Below are 22,280 nucleotides of genomic sequence, written 5' to 3'. Positions count from 1 at the left end.
GCTCACTTTGAGGTATCTTCACATTTTTGTGTCATTAGCATGCTAACAAGATATTTTCAGTACATCTTATAAAAATAAGACTTTTATAAAAGTCTTATTAAGAATCACTTTTTGGTTGAAGGGCATGAAATGCCGAAGAGATATGATTGGTCATTAAATATGAGTTAACATTTGATTAAAGACTTGTTACATGGTGGGCACGATTCCAATTGCTTTACATGGGTTTCCTCATTTAATTCTCACAAAAATCCCGTGAGGATTGAATTGTTATCTTTATTTTCCCTATAAGGAAATTGAAGCATAGAGAGGCTAAGTAACTTGCCTGTGGTCTGAAAACTACTGGAAAAAGAGATGGTCTTAGAGTCATCTGACTCTAGACCTTACATGCTTGTAGACATTAACTGGACTGCCTTCCGTGTGAACAAGCTCATGAAGAAAGGTTTAACCTTACTTGCAACTAAAACATACAGACACACACAATTAAAGCTGTATTTTCTGTTAGATTTGCAAGGAAGAAAAATAATTGTCGGTATCCTTTATGTGGGAAAGAAGTATAACGTATTAAGTTATAAATATAAGTTGTTACCTCTTTTTGGAGTGTCAAGGAGGAAGTGTCCAGTAGGAATTAGGTTTAGATCAATGTGATAGGCAGCCATCAAAAAAAGAAAAGTTAAGAATATAGTTACTGACGTGGAAAACGGACCGTGGCATATTAATGAGTTTTAAAAAGCGGGTTGCAAAACAACATAGTTTGATTTCCTTATATTGAATAAATATGTGTTTATATATACAAACTCTGGTCAAAAAGATTGTTCACCAGAACGTTAACAGCTGGTATCTTTCCTGCTAAATGGTATAACTTAGTGATGAGATGTATGGGTTTTGAGTCCTGCTCAGCCACTTACTGGACTTCCCAGGTGGCTCAGCGGTAAATAAATCGCCTGCCAGTGCAGAAAATGTGGGTTTGATCCCTGGGTTGAAAGACCCACTTGAAGAGGAAATGGCAACCTACTCCAGTGTTCTTACCTGGGAAATTCCATGCACAGAGGAGCCTGGTGGGCTGTATAGTCCATGGGGTCACAAAAGAACAGGGCACAGCTTAGCGAGTAAATAACAACAGCAACAGTCACTTACTGGCATTGTGGCGGGGCAAGTTCCCTAACTACTCTGTGCCTCAGTCTTTTCCGTAAAATGTGGAAAACTACAGATACTAGATCGTTGGGTTCTGAGGCTCAGCTGAGACTGTAAAGTGCTTGACATAATATGTGATCAATCGTTATCATTATTATCATCATCATTTTAGGTAATAGAACTGAAGGCAGTTTTAACTTTTTTTTTTTTTAAAAGGAGTATTTTAGAGCTTCCCAAGTGGCACTGTTGGTAAAGAACCTGCCTACCAGTCCCTGGGTCTGGAAGATCCCCTTGAGGAGGAAATGGCAACCCATTCCAGTATTCTTGCTTGGAGAATCCCATGGACAGAGGAGCCTGGTGGGCTGCAGTCCATGGGGTTGCAAAGAGTCGGACACGACTGAGCAACTAACACTACTGCTCTAGTTCCTTTACGGTGTTGTGTGGTTTTTGCCGTACAGCAGAGTGAGTCAGCCACACATATACATATATTCCCTCCCTCTTGGTTCCCTTCCCATTTAGGTCACAATTTTAGCTTTCTTTGTACCTTTTATTGGTTGAATTTTTTGAAACACGGATCAACTTTGAAAACAACAGCAACCCAAAAAAATGTTTCGAAAGGAATCACTTGAATAGGTTTTCTTATAATGTTAACAGAAAACGTCTATTGAGAGCTAAGGTTATTTAAAAATCCTCACAACACTCTTCACAAGCCGTTGGCAGCCACGTATACTGATATTTTACCCTGTGCTGTGTGCCAACTTGAAGGGAACTGAAATCATATTCTACACTTCTGGCTGGAAGGCGTACAGAATCACAACAAACTGTTCTAGAGAAGCTGCCTCAATCTGCGGCTGCAGTGACATGTTGGGGCGTGACGTCAGTCCGGTGTCAGACTGGCAGGGTGGCAGGCGGTCCGCCGGCCACAGTGCGTTTCCTGAGGGCTCCGTCCCCAGGGCGCTCATTTGGGAGCCGCTCAAGACAAAGCAGCAGAGTCAGAGTCTGCTTTTCCTTCCCGGATCCCCTCTGCCTGTAGTTGAATGTAATTTTGATGGAGGCTGGTGAGTAATGCTTGTTACTTTAATGTGTAATAATAAATAGCTGATGGCTAAATGAGCAGTAGTTCTTTTCTCAGTTAATGAGCCTGTGGTAAGTAAGCTTTAGAGCCCTAGTGCCAGGATTTCCTTATTATAAATACTTCTATAACTGAAGCATTGTATTCTTAGAGAAATGTAAATACATTATGAGGTTTTTTTCAAATGGCTAAAGCATTTGAAGATGTAATCTTCCTTTTGGTCTCTCCTTAACTTGAAGCTACAAAAATGCACAGTGGTTGCAAATTGCTTGAAAGCCTGAGGATTTTCATTTATTAATTTTTTTAACTTCCTCAGAGGAGAAACTTGATTTTTTGGTTTGTTTCTCACTTCACAAGAAAGAAATGAATAATTCTCAGAAGTTCCTTTAGAGATGTTAACGGTACTCATTACATAATACTTTTATTTAAAAGTATATCAGTAGTCTGAACTAATTAACAATTAGCTGAAACAGCTCTTTAATTCTTTAATTATTTGGGGTTATTTCAGCAATGTGATTCAAAATAGGAATCTTCATTTATGAGTCTAAAATTTAAGAGCAGTAAGTCACTACTGCCTTTGATTATAAAGGATGGCAACATGCCTTTTAAAGATTTATTTCTTTTTGCAATATTAATTCATGTCTTTGAATTGCACTATAGAAATTGAGTTAGTTTTGAAATCATTAGTTGCAGAAGGTTGGGTAAAAGTGTGTGTGTGTATGTTTGAGTAACTATATTTTGCTTTTCTCCCCCTCCCTTTCGAGTAAAGGAATGACATTATTTTTATTTCATACTGTTTATAGCGAATAAACTGAAGCCTTAAAAATCTTAGGCGTTATCATTTCTGGCATAATTCTTCTCTTGCATGTTCAATGGCAGCCTTGTTATTTCAAGGTCTTTTGGAGAATTTTCAAAGTTTTCTCTTAAAGAACAGTCACTTTTTACTTTGTATGTCTACTTGAGGAAAAGACAATATAGAAATTCATATATATAATGTTGAATATTTTCACATCAGTTTTTTGAAGCAAATAAAGAATGAAACTATTTGCACATATTTTCTTTTACATGAATAGGATAATTATTGAGAGGAAATGATCAAAATCAGTTTTTTATATACAGATGTACAAAAATATCAATAACTGCCTTATTATGACTCCTAATACCTTATACTTCTATATTTTTAGAAACAGAGAGATATAGAAGTAGGGTTTCAGCTTCATTTTGTTTGACTTGACAGGCTTAATTAAAGATCCAGCTTCTTAATAAGTTGCAGAATTTTCAAATTCTGCCCAAATCTAGAAGCTTTAAGTATATAGAGAACTCATTAATATTTTTATTGCTTTTAAAATTTATCTCAAATCTACTTAAACTATTTTAACATGGGTTTAAGATAGCCTATATTTTAATCAGTAACTTATTGTAGTAAAGATGAATTGAAATATATTGGATATGCGTTCCTAACAATGATGTTTTTGAGGCATTATGACCTCAGAGGTCACTGGCCTAAATGCCACTAGAGTTCAAGTGAAGAGAAGCTACTTTAACTTTTTTGTATGAACAGGAAATTAAATCTGACAAAAGAAGGGAGGATGAGCAGAGCTTGGGGTGGGGGTCAGGGGGATAACCTGAAATTGACATAAAAGCCTGACTCAACTCTAAAGCACTGGGAATAAAGTACTTGTCTGTTCATGAATTAGGTGTTCTTTGAGGAACTCATTCCAAACAATACTGAAGCCTGATGGTAAAATATGACTGTGGTATTCTTCAAGTTTGAGATTTGACTTGGTCAACTCAGATGGAACAGTATTCTGAAGCCCATTATAGGCTTGAACTATATTTCTGTTTCATAGTGGCGGAGAGTACAAAACTTCGTGCCTAATAGATATTTAATGAATGTTTGAGCATGAATAAATGAATTGATTACCCAAGTTAAATGAATGAGGGGAATATCTTGAGTCTTTTAGACTCAAGAGAGAGTTTTAATCTTTGCTGTAATGATGAAAACCTACTAGTTATCCTAACCATCTAATAGCGTGCAGTGGCTTCACACTCTGTTAGAAGGAAGCACATCCTGAGTAGCACTCGGCCATCACAGTGGCCGCAAGTGGCCATCGGAGTTCACTGCCGGCTGTGCTCTCTGTGTCTGGGGCTCTGCTGCGGAAAGTGGGCCCTGCCTGCTATTCTAGGTCAGATCTTTGTCCGACATCTGCCTCATCTGTAAGTGAGAAATTTCTCAGTACTTAGGGATAATGATTTGCTGACGAAACTGAGCCTTAATTAAAGTGCTGTGTGCATCACATAAGTGCATTACTCTTTGGACCTTTTCAGAGATTAAAAAAAATGCATTCCTTTGAAATTGAAGTGACAGAGAACCTAACAATGGAACACATACACTGCATCAAAACTTACATAATAGAAATTATATATATAAATGTGTGTGTGTGTGTGTGTGCGCGCTCAGTCATGTCTGACTCTTCACCACCCTATGGACTGTAGCCCACCAGGCTCCTCTGTCTGTGGAATACTCCAGGCAAGAATACTGTAGTGGGTTGGCATTTCCTTCTCCAGAGGATCTTCCCTACCCAGGGGTCAAACTCACGTCTCTTGCGTCTCCTTCTTTGGCAGACAGATTCTTTACCACTGTGCCACCTGAAAATCATGTAAATATATTGTCACTCAAAGCCTGGATTTTCAGTCTCATTTCTGTGCCCTCTCCCTTCCATCTGTGCTAAACTCTGGTCACATCTGAATATTCTTGCTGGTCCCATGGAGGCTCAATTCAAGGGGCAGCCGCTTCTGGACCACCTTTTCGGCTCTTCCCCTTTCTAAGCAAGATCCGTCCCGAATCGGGCTCGTTTTTTGGTTAGTTACTCCTCCTATTTGTTTATAAGAATATCATTAAGGCCAAGCGTCATCAGTGCCTGTCTCATACTGACTGAATGAAAATATTTAAGTTACACAGAAAATGCAGCCATTTTGAAGGCATACCATTTCTTAACAAAATGTTTTTGTTGCATAGGGGTATCATTTGACTTATCATTAGCTTCCTTTTTATTCTTGAAGTGGTTGTTTTGGTAAAGCTCATGCAGTATGAAAGTGATTAATGAAGAATAGTAAAATTCAATAATTACTAATTTTTTTTCTAATTTGAAAAACTTCTTAGTCTGCCAACTTGTTCTTTTGGGAAGAATGTTTTACTTACAATAATTGGATCTTTTTTGCAACCTATTTTGAACTAGGTTAGCTTTTTAAAGTAGTGTATAACCACCCAAAAAAGCAAACGAGATGGTGCTTAAATTCTTCTTTTTCTCATTTGTTGTTCACTTTCATCCCAGGGGTGTAGTAATCCTCCATTCAATACATGTTGCAATAAAATATTACTAATTAGCATTCATTAGGGAGCAACAGAGTTGTCTGAATTAGGGAAATTTTAGGTTTATATATATATATATATTTAATGCCACAATACTGGTCTTTAATGCCAAAAATATTTCTGACTACCGACATGTTCCTAAGTTGGAATTCTGCTTAGTTTTATTTTAAAACTCCATTAGACTTTTGTAATTAATAGTTTTTTGAAATAAGTGACTACTTTTTCAAATAAGCGTTCTTTGAAATCACTGGAGTATATACCCTGTGCTCATTTTTACTCTTATGTGGTTTTACATAGATCATTCAACAGTAAACTTTAACTTTTGGTCAAATTATCAGGTTCCTCATTCTAAATTAAATTATAGTTGTACTTCACATTAAACATAGGGCAGAGAGCCAACAACTTTTTAAAGCAAGGATGTGACGTAATTTGACTTCTCTTCAGGAAACCTCACTCTGCTAGCACATTCATGTTTATTATTTATTTCTTTAAGTTGGGGTGTAATTGCTTTACAATATTGTGTGTGTTCCTGCTGTACAACAAAGTCAATCAGGTATATGTATACATATATACCCTCCCTCTTGAACCCTCACCCCTCACCCCCACCCCTGTAGGTCATGACAGAGCACCAAGCTGAGCTCTCTGTGCTATACAGAAGCTTCCCACTAGCTATCTATTTTATATACGGTAGCGAAATATATATGGGCTTCCCTGGTAGCTCAGCTGGTAAAGAATCTGCCTGCAGTGCAGGAGACCCTGGTTCAATTCCTGGGTCAGGAAGATCCCTGGATAAGGGAAAGGCTACCCACTCCAATATTCTTGGGCTTCCCTGGTGGCTCAGATGGTAAAGAATCTGCCTGCAGTGCAGTTGACCTGGGTTCGATCCCTGGGTTGGGAAGAGCCCCTGGAGAAGGGCATAGCAACCCACTCCAGTATCCTTTCCTAGAGAATCCCTTCTGACAGTGGAGACTGGTGGGCCTCAGTCCATGGAATCACAAAGAGTCAGACACGACTGAGCAACTAAGCAACAGTGTATATATGTCAGACCTACTCTCCCAGTTTGTCCCATCCTCCCCTTTCGCCCACCCTGTGTCCACATGTCATATTCAAGTTCGGCTATTTACTATTTAGTGAGGGCTTTAGCAGCAGTAGCAGCAACAGAGGGCTTTATTAGGTAACGTGTGGTGGTGCTACCAGGTACTTGATCCTTTCAAAAGCCCTCTGGAATAAGGTTTGTTGTTGTTCTGGTTTCAGCTGCTGTTTTATAGAAGGAAGTTGAGGTTCAGTGGAGGATGCTCTGAATGGGGGGTATCCTGATTATAATGAGATGAATTCAGATGTTGTTAAGGGCCTTGGGAGACTTAAGAGCCTAGACTAAGGCAGTGATGGAGATGCCATTAGCGAGCTTCTTACCTAAGGTAATTTCTGGATAGCAACCAGAAATGTCACTTGATTCTTGAGTGCATGACAGAAAATGACTCTGGTGAATTAGCTTGTACATTCTAAGAGCCATTTTTCTGTTTAACCATAAAGTGTCATTTAACCTTCCTATTTAAAAGCTTCTTAAGAATCACTCAAATGACTTCCAAGTGAGACAATTATCTAAATTATTTTAAGCATTTTTGTTTATAATGTGATTTATTAAGTGGTCTAAAATGTACCCGTCTCATAAAACTCAGGATAGATAACAGTTATTAACATGCTGGGTTCATTTTCTTCATAACTAGCATGGTGTTAATTGAATTATTCTCTAATTCCAAAATTATTTAAAGTCTATTGTCAAATTTATTTTGTAGATTCTAAATTAGTATGTTGGTTTTATTTAGGATTTTTTTTTCAGAAGATGACTTAGAAATCATCTGTAAATACAAAAAACTAAAACATGAATTTGTATGTGAATCTCATATTTTGAAAATTTTTTCCTTTAGTTTGTTCCTAGTCTATAATGCTTTCAGCTTTGTACTTGCGGCGTTAACATCATACTCCTGTTTTCCCAGTGGGAAAAGCAAAGTTTTCAATTCCTACTGGATGCTTTTGTAAAAATTCCATTGTTTACTATTGATGTTATTTGTGCTTAAATTCTTTGGGACCCATACTGAGGGAAACACGAGGTTACATTTACGTTGTGATCATGTTGTCTGAGCAACTGAGAGTGGAGAATGATTGCAAAGCCGTAGCGAATAAGAAGATGGAAAAGAAACACTGGGTTTAAAATTCCGTTGGAATCAGTAAAGGTTTCATTACTGTGCTTCAGGTGGGAATAACCTTGGGGCGATGCTAGGCAGTGAGACAGGAGAAGGCGGGGGAGGGCACGTGTTCACGGTGTGTGCAAGGAGAGGGTTGTGTTGAGATGTGTTGTGTTGTGTTTTAGTTACCATTGAGCAGAAACCTGGGAGAAGATGTGAGGCAGAACTGAGAAGTCTCACTGGCTGTGAGGAGTCAAGAAGGGGCAGCTGTTGAAAGCAGGGAAAAGGAGACTGGAAAGGACGGAACTGGAGCTTTGGGGACCAGGTCTCCTTGTGGCTTCTGACACATGGAGAAGAAAAGTGAGGCTGTGAGCCCCAGTTTATTCACATGTAGCATGAAGACAGTAATGCATACCTCGGAGGGGCTATGTGAGGATTGCTGGTCAAGTTTCCAGTGCAGCAGGCTCAGATGGAGAGCGTGAGCTGCACTCAAAAGTGACGTCACGTGGTGGTTGCTATTTAGGTGCTGATTTTTATTTTTCTTGTTGGGAGTGTGGATCATAGAGGGTGCCTCCTTTGTTCTTTACCCCCTCCCCACTCCCAGCCCCCAAGAAATCAGAGATACTCCATTTCCTAAATGATGAGAGGTGGAAGGAGAGAATATAAAGAGTTAAGGCTGGAAGGAAAATTTGGAGATGTGGGTAAATGAATCACTGAGGTTTTAGCAGGACGTCTGGAAGCAGTTAGTTCGAAGTTAAAGGCAAATGGCATTTAGAACTAAATGTGGGGAAAGGAAATATATGCTTTACATGTTTCGTGAAAGAAAAAAAATTGCAATCTTTTCGATTGCTAACTCAGTGGTTATTCACATAACTAAGGCTCAGGAATTCCATTTCTCTCAAGAAAAGACACGGCACTTTCAGTGTTTTCTTTTGTTCTTAAAACACTGCCTTTAATTGCAGGCATAATTTTCCATGCCAGCATATTTTCAGTTTAAAAATAAATTGCAGAAACAGTCATTGTGGTAGTCAGATTTCAACATAGCATTTTTCTCCTTTTTATTTAAAGGAAAATAAATCCAAATAGTTATCTGCATAAGACATTAATCAACTTTACATGTAACAGTGTTTTAAAAATTATTCTCGACCACCATAGACCCAATTGGTTTAATAACTAATAAATAAAAATCATGTTTAACAACTAAGTCACTGCTACAGACATGGTTTTTAAACCTAATTTGAGACTGAGTCTCAGAATGACACGTATAGCATCATAATTTCTATTGGTAAAGGCGCTTCAGTTTTTGTTTTTTTAACTGAAGTATAGTTGATTTACAATGTTGTTAATATCTACTATACAGCAAAGTGATTCAGTTATACCCATATATACATTCTTTTCCATTATGGGATATCACAGGATATTAAATATAGTTCCCTGTGTTCTACAGTAGGACCGTGTTGTTTATCCATCCTGTATATGATAGTTTGCAAAGCTCTTCAATTTTAAAACAAGTTGGAAAGTATAATTGTCTGATAGTATAATGAAACCGAGGCCGCATTGAAAATGTACAGTATTCTTTTTGGTTTGAGTGGAAGGATATTGAAGAGTTGTCCATGCACATCTGAGCTGTTTGCTGTTTGGTTTTGTACCGAAATTTGAGAAATACAATCACTTCCATAGTCCACACATCTCTCTGCCTTGCTCCAGTCTAACAGCATTGTGGGTATGAGGCCCTTGTAAAAGTCCGAGTCATGATACTGGCTTCTTGACAGGGTTGCAGTAAGAACTGCCAAACCACTATGATATCCTATTTTTCTTAGACTAAATTAAATCCTTCTTTCTCTCCCATAAGGAAAATACATGATGCTGAGCAAATCATACAAACAGGGGTTTGCAGCTGAATTTAATAAGAGACAACCAAAATCTCTTCTGTGGGACAGAGTTTTCTAAAATATATACTTTGTGCAAAGTCGATAGATTTTCAACCTTCTTACCACTGGTGCACGTATAAAACACTACCTAGTAAACTTTGCTCTGTCTGACATATCACTCAGAAGAATTATTGGCTGTTATTGATGTTCAGTTCAGTTCAGTTGCTCAGTCGTGTCCGACTCTGCGACCTCATGGACTGCAGCATGCCAGGCCTCCCTGTCCATCACCAGCTCCTCGAGCTTACCCAAGCTCATGTCGGATGAGTCAGTGGTGCCATCCAACCATCTCATGCTCTGTCGTCCCCTTCTCCTGCCCTCAATCTTTCGTTATTGATGTTAGCAATTTCAATATTTATTTCTTAAGTTAAAAAACAGAATGGATTTTGTAGTAAAGCAATCATTGGAGTCACTCATGAAGCCAAAGTATTAAAAAAAAAAAAATCACTAAAACAAATATTCCCATAGGGGAGAATTGCAATACTAAGAAGTAGCCAGTACATAGTTATTAATGGCCAAAATGTTAAAAAAAAAAAATCTTTTCCTAATACCAAAGAAAACAGCAACAAAAGCAAATGGGACTAACTGCATAATAAAGGGAACCATCAATAAAATGAAAAGGCAGTCTACCCAATGGGAGAAAATATTAGCAAGTCATGTGTCTGATAAGGAGTAATGTGTATAAAGAACACATACAACTCAATGGCCCAAAAAAAAAAAAAAATTCAGTTAAAAAAATGGGCAGAGGGTCTGAATAGAGGTTTTTCCAAAGAAGATATACAGATGACCAACGGGTACTTGAAAATATGCTCAACAGGGAAATGCAAGTCAAACCTGTTAGAACCACTGTCATCACTTGTTTTAAGAGGTAAGTGTTGGTTAGGATGTGGAGAAAAGAGAACCTTCAGTGCACATTAGTGGGAATGTAAGGTGGTGCAGCCATGGTGGGAAACAGTATGGAGGTTCCTCCAAAAGTTAAAAATAGAATCACCATGTTGATCTAACAGGTCCTTCTGGGTATTGATCCAAAGGAAATAAAAGCACTAATTAAAAAAGCTGTGCACTGCTGTCCACCCAGGATCATTGCAGCATTGTTTGTAATAGCCAAGATACAGAAACCACTGAGGTGTCCATCAGTGGATAAAGAGATAAAGAAAATGTAGTTTGTATGTATGTAATACATATGCACCGGAGAAGGCAATGGCACCCCACTCCAGTACTCTTGCCTGGAAAATCCCATGGATGGAGGAGCCTGGTGGGCTGCAATCCATGGGGTCTTGAAGACTCTGACACGACTGAGCGACTTCACTTTCACTTTTCACTTTCATGCATTGGAGAATGAAGTGGCAACCCACTCCAGTGTTCTTGCCTGGAGAGTCCCAGGGACGGCAGAGCCTGCTGGGCTGCCGTCTGTGGGGTCGCACAGAGTCGGACACGACTGAAGCAGCTTAGCAGCAGCAGCAGCAATGCATATGCACACAATGGAATATTCCCATTTGCAACAACGTGGATGGACCATGAGGGCATTATGCTAAGTGAAACAAGTCTGAGAAAGGCAAATACTGTGTTATCTCATTTGTATGCATGTGTGGGTGCTAAGTGCTTCAGTCCTGTCAGACTCTGCAACCCTATGGACTGTAGCCTGCCAGGCTCCTCTGTCCATAAGATTCTTCAACCCACTAAAGTGGGTGGACCTTTCCTCCTCCAGGGGATCTTCCCAACCCAGGGATCAAACCCGTATCTCCTGCTTTGGCAGGCGGATTGTTTCCCACTGAGCCACCTGGGAAGACCAATGAGAGTCTAGACAAGGATGGCCAGGGAGTTCTTGAGAAACTTCTTAAAAAGGAATAGGGTGTGCAGAGACTTTCCTTTCACTTCTAGACTCTGTGGTCTGCATGTGATGTTTGGGACCACTGCAGCCAGTTTGGGACTCGTCAGATGCCCAGCTAAACAGGATAGACCAGTTAGTATTGCCATATTATGCAGTCATGAATAATCATATCTCCTTGGAATCTCAAATGTTCTTATTTTTAAATCTAAGATAGCTTCTTTCCATATTTGGTTTAAAGAATATACATATATACTGTGTACTGTGCTGACTCATGTTAATTTTTCAATCTAGTACTCTCGGGGCTATATTCATTTTCGCAAAAATCAGACAAATCCTAATGTTTTAAAGAACTTAATGTGAGGGCATTTCACCTGTTTATAAATACCTGATACAAATTTACATTTACACTCAACAAAGGTTGCAGAGTTGTAGCCTGAATGTTGGATAACAGGAATTTTAAAACCAAATTACCTATGACTGATGCATGTTGATGTATGGCAGAAACCAAGACAGCATTATAAAGCAGTTTTGATTAAAAATAAATAAATTTTTGAAAAAACTAGATTTCCTTTTTCAGTTCATAGTTGTGCTAAATACTTCGTTTTGCCTTGTATATTTTGAAATAATCATTCCAGTAAGACTGAAAGTTCTTTCAGTGTTAACTGCCTTTCATCATTATACTCAAAAATTTAAACACCGTGTTAGCAGACATCTTTTTTCCTCTTTCTAAACGCATACTTTTATTGGGGTTTATATTGGAAATGGACGTTTCAGGCATCTGTTTAGTGTATGGGGGATTGTTTCCTTAGGGATATCCTTGATTGACGTCCTCTGTTATTAGTGTCCTGCTGAGAACACACTAGCAGGGTGGACTGAACCAAAAAAAATGGCTTCCTCTGGCAAGCCTGGAAATGGACAAAAACACCAGCATTCCCAATCTTCAGAGTGTTGTCATACAGTCTAAATTACTCTTCATATAACAGTACCTGCCACTTAGAGTTGATTCTAACCCATTAAATTCTGTTTCCATAAATGGGTTATAGGAACCGTTGTAGTTTATCAGCTTTCCCTTTTGATGTAAAGCTCAGAACTGCCTAAGGTGGCACACCTTCACCCGCGTTTTCTGGCACAGTAACCTTCATGAGGCGCAGTTTGGTTCACAAATACGATCTGAAAAAGAATAAGGCAGAATAATGAATTTCTACTCCATCTCCAGTAGATTTGTCATTTAATTTCTTTTTTGTATAATTTGATGGAAATATGCCATTTTATACACACACGGACTTATTCATCAAAAGATCTTTTAAAATCCAATTATCATTGAGTGAAATAGTTCCATAGGGGTTGGAATTAAGCAGATCTTTCATTTAAATTCTAGTAAATGATTAAATGTCTAGTAATAAAGAGTGAAAGGGCATAATGCCAAAGAACAAGCAATTTGTGTTGCTGTTTCTCAATTTCTTGATATCTTTTCTAAAAATGCCACAGATTTGATTCTTTACCTTTGATAGAGCATGATCCTCAGAATGAGCTCCGGGATGTGACCTATTTCATTCAGTTATGAACTCTCTAGAATAGCAGAGTCCATTTTTTAAAAGTGTTGTTTGTCATTATTTAAAAACCTTCTCAAATACTGCCTTAAAAACATAGCTACTCTCTCCGTGGAGCTTTTATATTAGAATGACTTTTCTCCTCTATTTTCTGTTTTGGGGTATATTAGGAATATCTTGACAAGAAAGATGAGAGCCACGAGAGACCACACCTTTATTCTTTGACAGTAAATACAGACTAGCGGGATAACATGAGTTTTTAACATTTTTCGGGTTGCATGTTCATTTGAACTGTTTCAGTTTAAATAGCTTACTGAACCTAACAAGTTGTCTGATGACACCAACATATGCTCAATTCCTGTAGTTCATAACAAAAACAAATGTCTTCAAGGGCTTGTCTGTTCCTGGCCATGTTTATACTCTTTACTCATTTAATCTTCATAAACATCCCCACTACAAAGTAAATTCCACAAGGGCAGTGATTTCTATGTTTTGGTCATGGCCATCCCCAGGTACCGAGAACAGTTCTAAACAAATAGGCAAGCAACATGTGAAATAGCTACTGTTACCTAACTGTGAGGCAGCTGAGATGTAGACAGGTACAATGAACCCACAGAAATAATACACATGGCTTACGTGGTAGAGTTTATTGTTAGAGGGCAATGATGATCTTCACATAGGGTTTATTAACCTCAGCACCATTTTTAAAAAATATTTATTTATGTATTAAATGCTTGGGTCTTAGTTGTAGCACATGGAGCCTTCATTGCATCAGGGAGGACCCTTTCTTGCAATGCACGGACTCTCGAGTTGTGGTTCATGGGCTGAGTAGTTGCAGTACTTGGGCTTAGTTGCTCTGCGGTATGTTCAGTCCCAGTTCCCCAGCCAGGGATTGAACCCATGTCCCCTGCTGGTTTTGAAAGATCTCCTGCAGAGGTGTGGGTTGATGGTGGCTCACCCCAGGGACCAGGGAACTGGCAGCAGCAATCCTGAAAGGTGCCCCCTGGTGCAATTCCCCCTGGAATTCGCTCAGCCTCAGCACTATCGATATTTGGGGCTGGATACTTTTTTCCTGTGAAAAACTCTCCTGCAAGTTGGAACATGTTGAGCAGCATCCTGGCCTCTACTCACTACATATGAACCCCAGTTGTAATGTTCAAAAAGTGCTACCAGACAGTGGATGTATACAACGAGGTCTACTGTACAGCACAGGGAACTATATTCAATGTCCAGGATAAACCTAATGGAAAAGACTATTAAAAAGAATGTATGTATATGTGTATATGTATATATACATATATGCATAACTGAGGCACTTTGCCATATAGCAGAAATGAACACATCATTGTAAATCAACTATACTTAAATAACATATATGTAAAACCAGACGTCTTATCACACATTTCCCATTGTCTCTTGGGAGATAAAAATTATTCCCAGGGCTTCCTGGGTGGTGCTAGTGTGTCCGACTCTTTGTGACCCCATGAATTGCAGCATGCCAGGCCTCCCTGTCCATCACCAACCCCCGGAGTTCACTCAAACTCATGTCCATCGAGTCGGTGATGCCATCCAGCCATCTCATCCTCTGTCGTCCCCTTCTCCTCCTGCCCCCAACCCCTCCCAGCATCAGAGTCTTTTCCAATGAGTCAACTCTTCGCATGAGGTGGCCAAACTACTGGAGTTTCAGCTTTAGCATCATTCCTTTCAATGAACACCCAGGACTGATCTCCTTCAGAATGGACTGGTTGGATCTCCTTGCAGTCCAAGGGACTCTCAAGAGTCTTCTCCAACACCACAGTTCAAAAGCATCAATTCTTTGGCACTCAGCTTTCTTCACAGTCCAACTCTCACATCCATACATGACCAATGGAAAAAGCATAGCTTTGACTAGATGGACCTCTGTTGGCAAAGTAATGTCTCTGCTTTTGAATATGCTATCTAGGTTGGTCATAACTTTCCTTCCAAGGAGTAAGCGTCTTTTAATTTAATGGCTGCAATCACCATCTGCAGTGATTTTGGAGTCCCCACAAATAAAGTCAGCCACTGTTTCCACTGTTTCCCCATCTATTTCCCATGAAGTGATGGGACCAGATGCCATGATCTTCGTTTTCTGAATGTTGAACTTTAAGCCAACTTTTTCACTCTCCTCTTTCACTTTCAACAAGAGATTTTTGAGTTCCTCTTCACTTTCTGCCATAAGGGTGGTGTCATCTCCATATCTGAGGTTATTGATATTTCTCTCGGCAATCTTGATTCCAGCTTGTGCTTCATCCAGCCCAGCGTTTCTCATGATGTACTCTTCATATAAGTTAAATAAGCAGGGTGACAATATACAGCCTTGACGTACTCCTTTTCCTATTTGGAACCAGTCTGTTGTTCCATGTCCAGTTCTAACTGTTGCTTCCTGACCTGCATATAGGTTTTTCAAGAGGCAGGTGGTCTGGTATTCCCATCTCTTTCAGAATTTTCCACAATTTGTTGTGATCCACATAGTCAAAGGCTTTGGCATAGTCAATAAAGCAGAAATAGATGTTTTTTCTGGAACTCTCTTGCTTCTTCCATGATCCAGCGGATGTTGGCAATTTGATCTCTGGTTCCTCTGCCTTTTCTAAAACCAGCTTGAACATCACGGTTCACGTACTGCTGAAAAGGTCCATCTAGTCAAGGCTATGGTTTTTCCAGTAGTCATGTATGGATGTGAGAGTTGGACTGTGGAGAAAGCTGAGTGCCGAAGATTGATGCTTTTGAACTGTGGTGTTGGAGAAGACTCTTGAGAGTCCCTTGGACTGCAAGGAGATCCAAGCAGTCCATCCTAAAGGAGATCAGTCCTGGGTGTTCGTTGAAAGGACTGAGAATTGAAAGGACTAGTTTGGAGAATTTTGAGCATTACTTTACTAGCGTGTGAGATGAGTGCAATTGTGTGGTATTTGAGCAATCCTTGACATTGCCTTTCTTTGGGTAGCACAGAGGAATGTTAATTTATAATTTAGTTAGTACAGTCACTTTTGCTGTAACACAGCACACGTCTTCCTAAAAATCACCTCCCTGTGCAAGTTCAGACAATGAAAGTATGGGGCTTTTGTGGAAAATGGATTTAGGAGCATAGTACTCAAAAACCTCATTAGTGGCACATAAAAATAAAAATAAGAGGACTTCCCTGGTGGTCTAGTGACTAAGACTCCACACTCCTAATGCATGGGGTGGGGCCCGGGTTCCATCCCTGATTGGGGCACTATATCCCACATGCTGCAACTAAAAACCTGCAGCCTAATAATTTAATTAAACAAAGATAGGAGCCTAATGAAAGACATAACATAGTTTCACACATGTTAAATGCTTAGGAAAAGAAAGTACTACAGATAAACTTTGTGTTGAAAAAGACCTGCAGTTTGCTTGTGGAAATGGACGTTGGAGAGGTTTCAGCTTGTGAATTACTGAGAAGTGTTGAAAGGAGAGAGCCGTGAAATTAGACAGTCGTATCACTGCCTGTGGATGGACGTGTTTCATAAAACAGACAATGAACTGAAGTAGCTGCTGGACAGAGTTGAGGGTGTGCAGGTGTGTCCTTTGTGTGCTCCTCGCTGTCGACATCATCAGGTGCAGTTTCTGCCCTCACCTAGGCTTTCTTGTGGAGGTGCTCATGCGTACACAAATGCAGAATTTATGTGGTGTTTCAGCTTTTCTGTAATGCACAAATTGCATCGGAACATCCTTGTACATAAATGTTATAGGAAAACTGATGCTACTTTCATCTGGATTTTGAGACCCTTCAAAGGCGGAGGGGAAAAAAAATGGACTACAAAAAAGATTGTGAGTGTAGGATGAAAAGATATACTTCGTGAATACTGCTGCAGACAGACCCGTAGAACTGAAGAAAGGCTGGAATTTTGTCTTCCCTTCCCTCTTGTGGTCCTGAGCAGTCCCTCCTCCTTTGTACCAAGGGTGATGGTCATGACTTGATACGTGGCTTGCCACCTCCCAGGGTGCCCAGTTGCTGTGTGTATTAAAGAACTTGTGTATTACGCACTAAGAGAATTTATGCATTAATAGTGATGGCTTTTTGCTTATTTTTTTAAAGATTCATTTGGGTTATATTTACATTGCTTTCATTTGTTGGCTCAGTATATTTTAACTGATTTTTAGTTTCTGTGGGTGATTTAGAAATTAGTTTTTGAAATATAAAAATAAAATTTTGAGTATATAAAAATACATTTGCAGAAACAAGAGCAGTAAGAATTGACAATCCTACCAGGTTGTGGAAAATTACCACATTTAGACACTTAAGACTGGAATTTTGTTTGGTTGATATTTTGGTTTTTCATACTCTTAATTTATTTTAATTGATATTTTTACAAAATCATTAGAAAACGTTACTCTGATTTTTATTTGATAAGTATGTTGTTTTATGAGAGATGACATTTTATAACTAAACTAGTTGCCTATAAAATCTCAATCTTATGAATTTTAATTTTATAGAAACCTAGTAATCTTCAGTGACTATAATTAAGTCAGAACAAAAAACATTTGAGAGGACTTCTTTGTTTATGTGTTACAGTTAGGCCTAAGTAATAGGAAAGATTATTTCTTTCATTAAAGAATAGCAGAAGACTTACATGTAGAATGCCTTTGTAAATAAATGATTTTTTATGTCAACTTAGTATAACATTAAATAAAAGAAAACACAATGGATACTTGAAAAAAGTAAAAGAAGAGCATAGATATATTCATTTTTCATGATTGATTTTAATCACTGATCTTTTAATTAAAGCACTTCCCAGGTGGCTCAGTGATAAAGAATCTGCCTGCCAATGCAGGAGACGTGGGTTTGATCCCTGGGTCCAGAAGATCCCGTGGAGGAGGATATGGCAACCCAGTCAGTATTCTTGCCTGGGAAATCCCATGGGCCGAGGAACCTGGCAGGCTGCATGACTGAGCATGCGTGCGTGCACTTTTAACGAAGATAGAATGCTAAGATTTTTATTTACTTAGTGAGTTTTACTTAAAGACATCGTGATCCTGAAAGTACTTGAACAATATAAGAGTATTCAGTTTAATTGAATTAGCATCCACTTAAAGGGAAAAGAGTGTTTATGCTCCTTTGTGATTGTTCTTGATTTTAGTGTTTCCTTTGCCCTGTGTGCTTGTCTTGTGTGTGTTACTCAGTTGTGTCTGACTCTCTTGCAGCCCCATGGGCAGTAGCCTGCCAGCCGTGGAATTCTCCAGGCAAGAATACTGGATTGGGTTGCCAATCCCTTCTCCAGGGGTCTTCTCGACCCAAGTATTAAACCCAGGTCTCCTGGATTGCAGGCAGGTTCTTTATGGTCTGAGCGACCAAGGAAGCCCATGTCCTTGTCTAAGGGATACTCAAATCTATTGTCTGGAGATCAGAATAATAATCTCTCAGGCCAGTAACTGTTACAGGGTCCTGTATAACTGTATAACTGTTATAACAGTCCTGTAAACTGTTATAATTTACAGTTTCTGGAATATTAGGGTTAGAGTCCACTTTATTCCCTCTAGGCAAGATGATACTGGAAAATAATGTAATGCAATAGGGAGTATTTGTTTTATTTTTGGAATATTGGTCTTTATAAAAAGAATTTGTATGTTTCTCTTCTACCTTCCACTGAACCGAGTCTAGCTTTTTAATACCCCTTCCGAAAAAGAGACTTAAAAAAAGATGCTATCCTCCTTTTTTCATTATTAAGGTGTCTAATCTCTATCATAGGTTTACTCCCTTCCCCACAGCATTTTATTCTGTTAAAACATCAGAATTTATGAACCTTGACATATTCGTGGTATTCATCACATCTAGGTACTTCAGCATTTTCCACTTTATCTCCAGAGGCTGTCAGTTCTTAGTTATTCTGTCATCAGTTTATTGCTTATTACATAAACTGATATCCCATTATGAGACTTCAGGTTTCCATTGTTGCACTTTCTTAAATTAACTGGTAGGAAAGTCATCTGCATGCTTTTTATGTAGTGAAAGTATCACCACAAATAAATATCTAAACCCACCGCCTCTTATCACCTATTAAATGTGTCTTGAAAACACCACAAAAGGCTGTAAACACCTATTGGTGTAATAAGCTCCAATAAACTAGAGGAATCATAGAAACACATTATATTCCATCAATCATTCTGTTATCACGATAGTCAATATATAATTCTTTAAAAAAAAAACTGTATACTGTTTTACATGGTTTTAGTTTTATTTACTGGGTAAAGTTTCTAATACTTGAATAACCAATAAAAATAATATTAGTGAAAGTTTTGGTTTGGAAAAAGAACTTATGTATTTAACGTTCGCCAGAAAATTTGCGGCTTGCGGTTATAAATGTCCTGTAACACAGATCACATAGAATAATCTTTTAAAATTAACAAAGCAGTATTCAGTGCAACATCTTGACTGTTTTCTCCATAATTAAAGTTGTTTTCTAAGGTCTTGCATGTCAGTGATTGATCTTCCTTACAGGTTTCTTTGTGGTATGTTACTCAGTGGGGGAAAAAATATTTGTTTACAAATGATCATATTTTTTAGGTATCATTGCATGTTGTGTATTGTTTTAGGCATGTGTCATTTTGGGCTTAGATACATAGATTGGGATTTTTCTCCTCTCATATCCAGAAGACAGTTCAGTTCAGTTGCTCAGCTGTGTCCAACTCTTTGCAACCCCATGAACCGCAGCACGCCAGGCCTCCCTGTCCATCACCAACTCCTGGAGTCCACCCAAACCCATGTCCATTGAGTCAATGATGCCATCCAGCCTTCTTATCTTCTGTTGTCCCCTTCTCCTCCTGCCCTCAATCTTTCCCAGCATCAGGGTCTTTTCAAATGAGTCAGCTCTTTGCATCAGGTGGCCGAAGTATTGGTGTTTCGGCTTCAACATCAGTCCTTCCAGTGAACACCCAGGACTGATCTCCGAAGACAGTGGTAGGCATAATCTTATCACTTGACCTAGGAAAAATAGTAGTTCTTAGGCAAAGGTCTTATTCTACAAAAAATAGCCACTCTTAGAGCAGTTTTTTTTCCAGCAAGCATAAAAGGTAGATTTTTCTTTGTGTTGTTTGTATATTCATTTAGAAATGTTGTTTACTCCTTCCATTTCTCCTCTTACATTTTTCTATAGCATACTTTCTTCAGATATAAAAATCAGTCCCTTTACATTATCTGTGTAAAGATTTCTCTGTGAGACGACAATCCCATAAATTATTGCTCTTCCAGTGCTACAGTCTATGTTTTAATATGCCGGTGCCCATCTTGGAGTGCTATTAGATTGATTTTTCCACATTTGAATTTGACAGTGGTTCTCTATAATGTGCCTAGACTGCGATACAAAATAATGGCTGTAGGTGGATACTCAAACTTATTTTCTATTCATGGCCCACCTATCATGTAAAATGCAATGATTGTGGAGCCAGATCAACTTTATGTTTATGAAAACAGAAGAACAGATTGAAGTCCTACTGTGGATGGGGGTGGGTTGGGAACTGGTGAGTCTACCTGTATTGTGAAACTAAGTTAGCATTTACACATACATGTACATACAATAGATAGTAGAAAAGGCGATGTAGGAGTGTCAGTACCTGGGGCTTTGAATTGCATCGCCTTTGCTCACTAACTTTATTGTTGCAATAAAGAAATTGGCTATTTCGCTACCTGGTATTTTGTAAAGTTTGTGGTAATAGTACATTCATTTTCTCTTACTCTCTTTTCCTCCAGCCATAATGAAAGGAAAGTGACCTGTAAACATCCAGTCACAGGACAGCCATCCCAGGACAATTGTATTTTTGTAGTGAATGAACAGTAAGTAAAGCGTTTCATGGAACACCTCTATTCAAAATGGGGTCAGCATTCCAATTGCCGTTATCCGTATTTAATACAGTACAGTGGAACAATTTTTTAATCTTGAGATTTGCAGTCAAGTGTAGTAACAGAATACCATCTGTTTACCATGTGTGGTATAGAAACATGACTTAAAATTTTTTTCATGAGGAATGTAATTTCAGAAGCTATTTTTACAATAGCTCAAACACAGAGAATAAACTCAAGATCCCTGGATGCAGGGTCAGGGGGAACTAAACTTGGTCAAATTATTAGACTAATTTGAACTTAGGTTTCTCGTCCTTAAACAGATTTCTCAGGATTTTTATAAGCATCAAGTGAAATTTATTTGAAAATAGTTTATAAATCTGTTCTTCAAAAATTAGTTGTTGGTACCATTGTTATTATTTTCTTTTAGGGGGTTGGGAGAGGGCTGCTGCACTGCCTGTCTTACGGGATCTCGGTTCCTCAACCAAGGAATGAACCCCGTGCCCTCGGCAGTGAAAGTGAGGAGTCATAAACACGTTACCACCTGGGAATTCCCTATCATTTTTATGGCCTTCAGTATTATAATAGCAAATCTTGTAATTAAAATTTTGTAATTAAAATGTTCCAGTTAGATGACTGAGTAGCATATCTGTATGAAAGCTTATTAAAATAAACATGATATTAACTTAAGTTGTGCTTAGTTATATTTCAAGTAGTTATAAATATTAAGCTGGAACTATAGAGCTTATTAAGACCCAGCTGTTTGGAAAAGTCAGACAGACACCAGCATTATTAGCTCCAGGAAAACAGTATTATAAAGTGGTTTACAGAAGTAGCACGTTCTAGCACTCTTGACATGTTATATTTTCAGGACTGTTGCAACCATGACATCTGAAGAAAAAAAGGAACGACCTTTAAGTATGATAAATGAAGCATCTAACTATAACATGACTGCAGACTATGCGGTGCATCCAATGAGCCCTGTAGGGAGGGTAAGTTATTTTGCTTACTCTTAATATTGATAACTGGCATAATTGGTAGTATCCATTATTATTACTCTTAATGAACTTAGAGTTATAGAATAATCATTTCATTTTTGCTATTACATGAATCTAATTACATTTGAGGTAATTGGCATAAGAAGCAAGGCCTTAGAGTATAAAGAAATAAGATTATATTTTAATAATTTAATAACTTACATTTTAAAAATATTATAGAGTTCTGATTTTGAATTGTTTTACAATTATAATGGATGTTTGTGTGAGACAGTGGCAGTTTATTGAATCAACTTAAGTTTTAAAAGTGACGATTAATTCAATGACCTAGAAATCCCATTATTAAGTATGCCTAGAATGATAGATTGGTATGTATGGCTTCCCTGGTGACTCAGAGG

General features: G+C 38.4%; 1 protein-coding gene across 6 annotated transcripts in view; it reads left to right on the top strand.

Moving 5' to 3' along the window:
- PLEKHA5 (pleckstrin homology domain containing A5) overlaps positions 1-22,280 on the top strand; it is a 260,333-nt gene that overhangs the window by 134,398 nt on the left and 103,655 nt on the right. For 5 of the 6 annotated variants that reach the window (XM_018048414.1, XM_018048419.1, XM_018048418.1 and 2 more), the window contains exons 4-5: positions 20,798-20,881; positions 21,759-21,879. In XM_018048414.1, the coding sequence (XP_017903903.1) occupies positions 20,798-20,881; positions 21,759-21,879 (205 nt within the window). Of the gene's footprint in view, positions 1-1,980; positions 2,190-20,797; positions 20,882-21,758; positions 21,880-22,280 lie in introns of those variants that run through there. The other variant, XM_018048415.1, reaches the window with a different exon arrangement.

The sequence above is a fragment of the Capra hircus genome, chromosome 5 (genome assembly GCF_001704415.2).
Source record: "Capra hircus breed San Clemente chromosome 5, ASM170441v1, whole genome shotgun sequence".
NCBI lineage: Eukaryota > Metazoa > Chordata > Mammalia > Artiodactyla > Bovidae > Capra > Capra hircus.
Note: the sequence above shows the minus strand (reverse complement) of the source record. Positions and strands in the feature narration are given on the sequence as shown.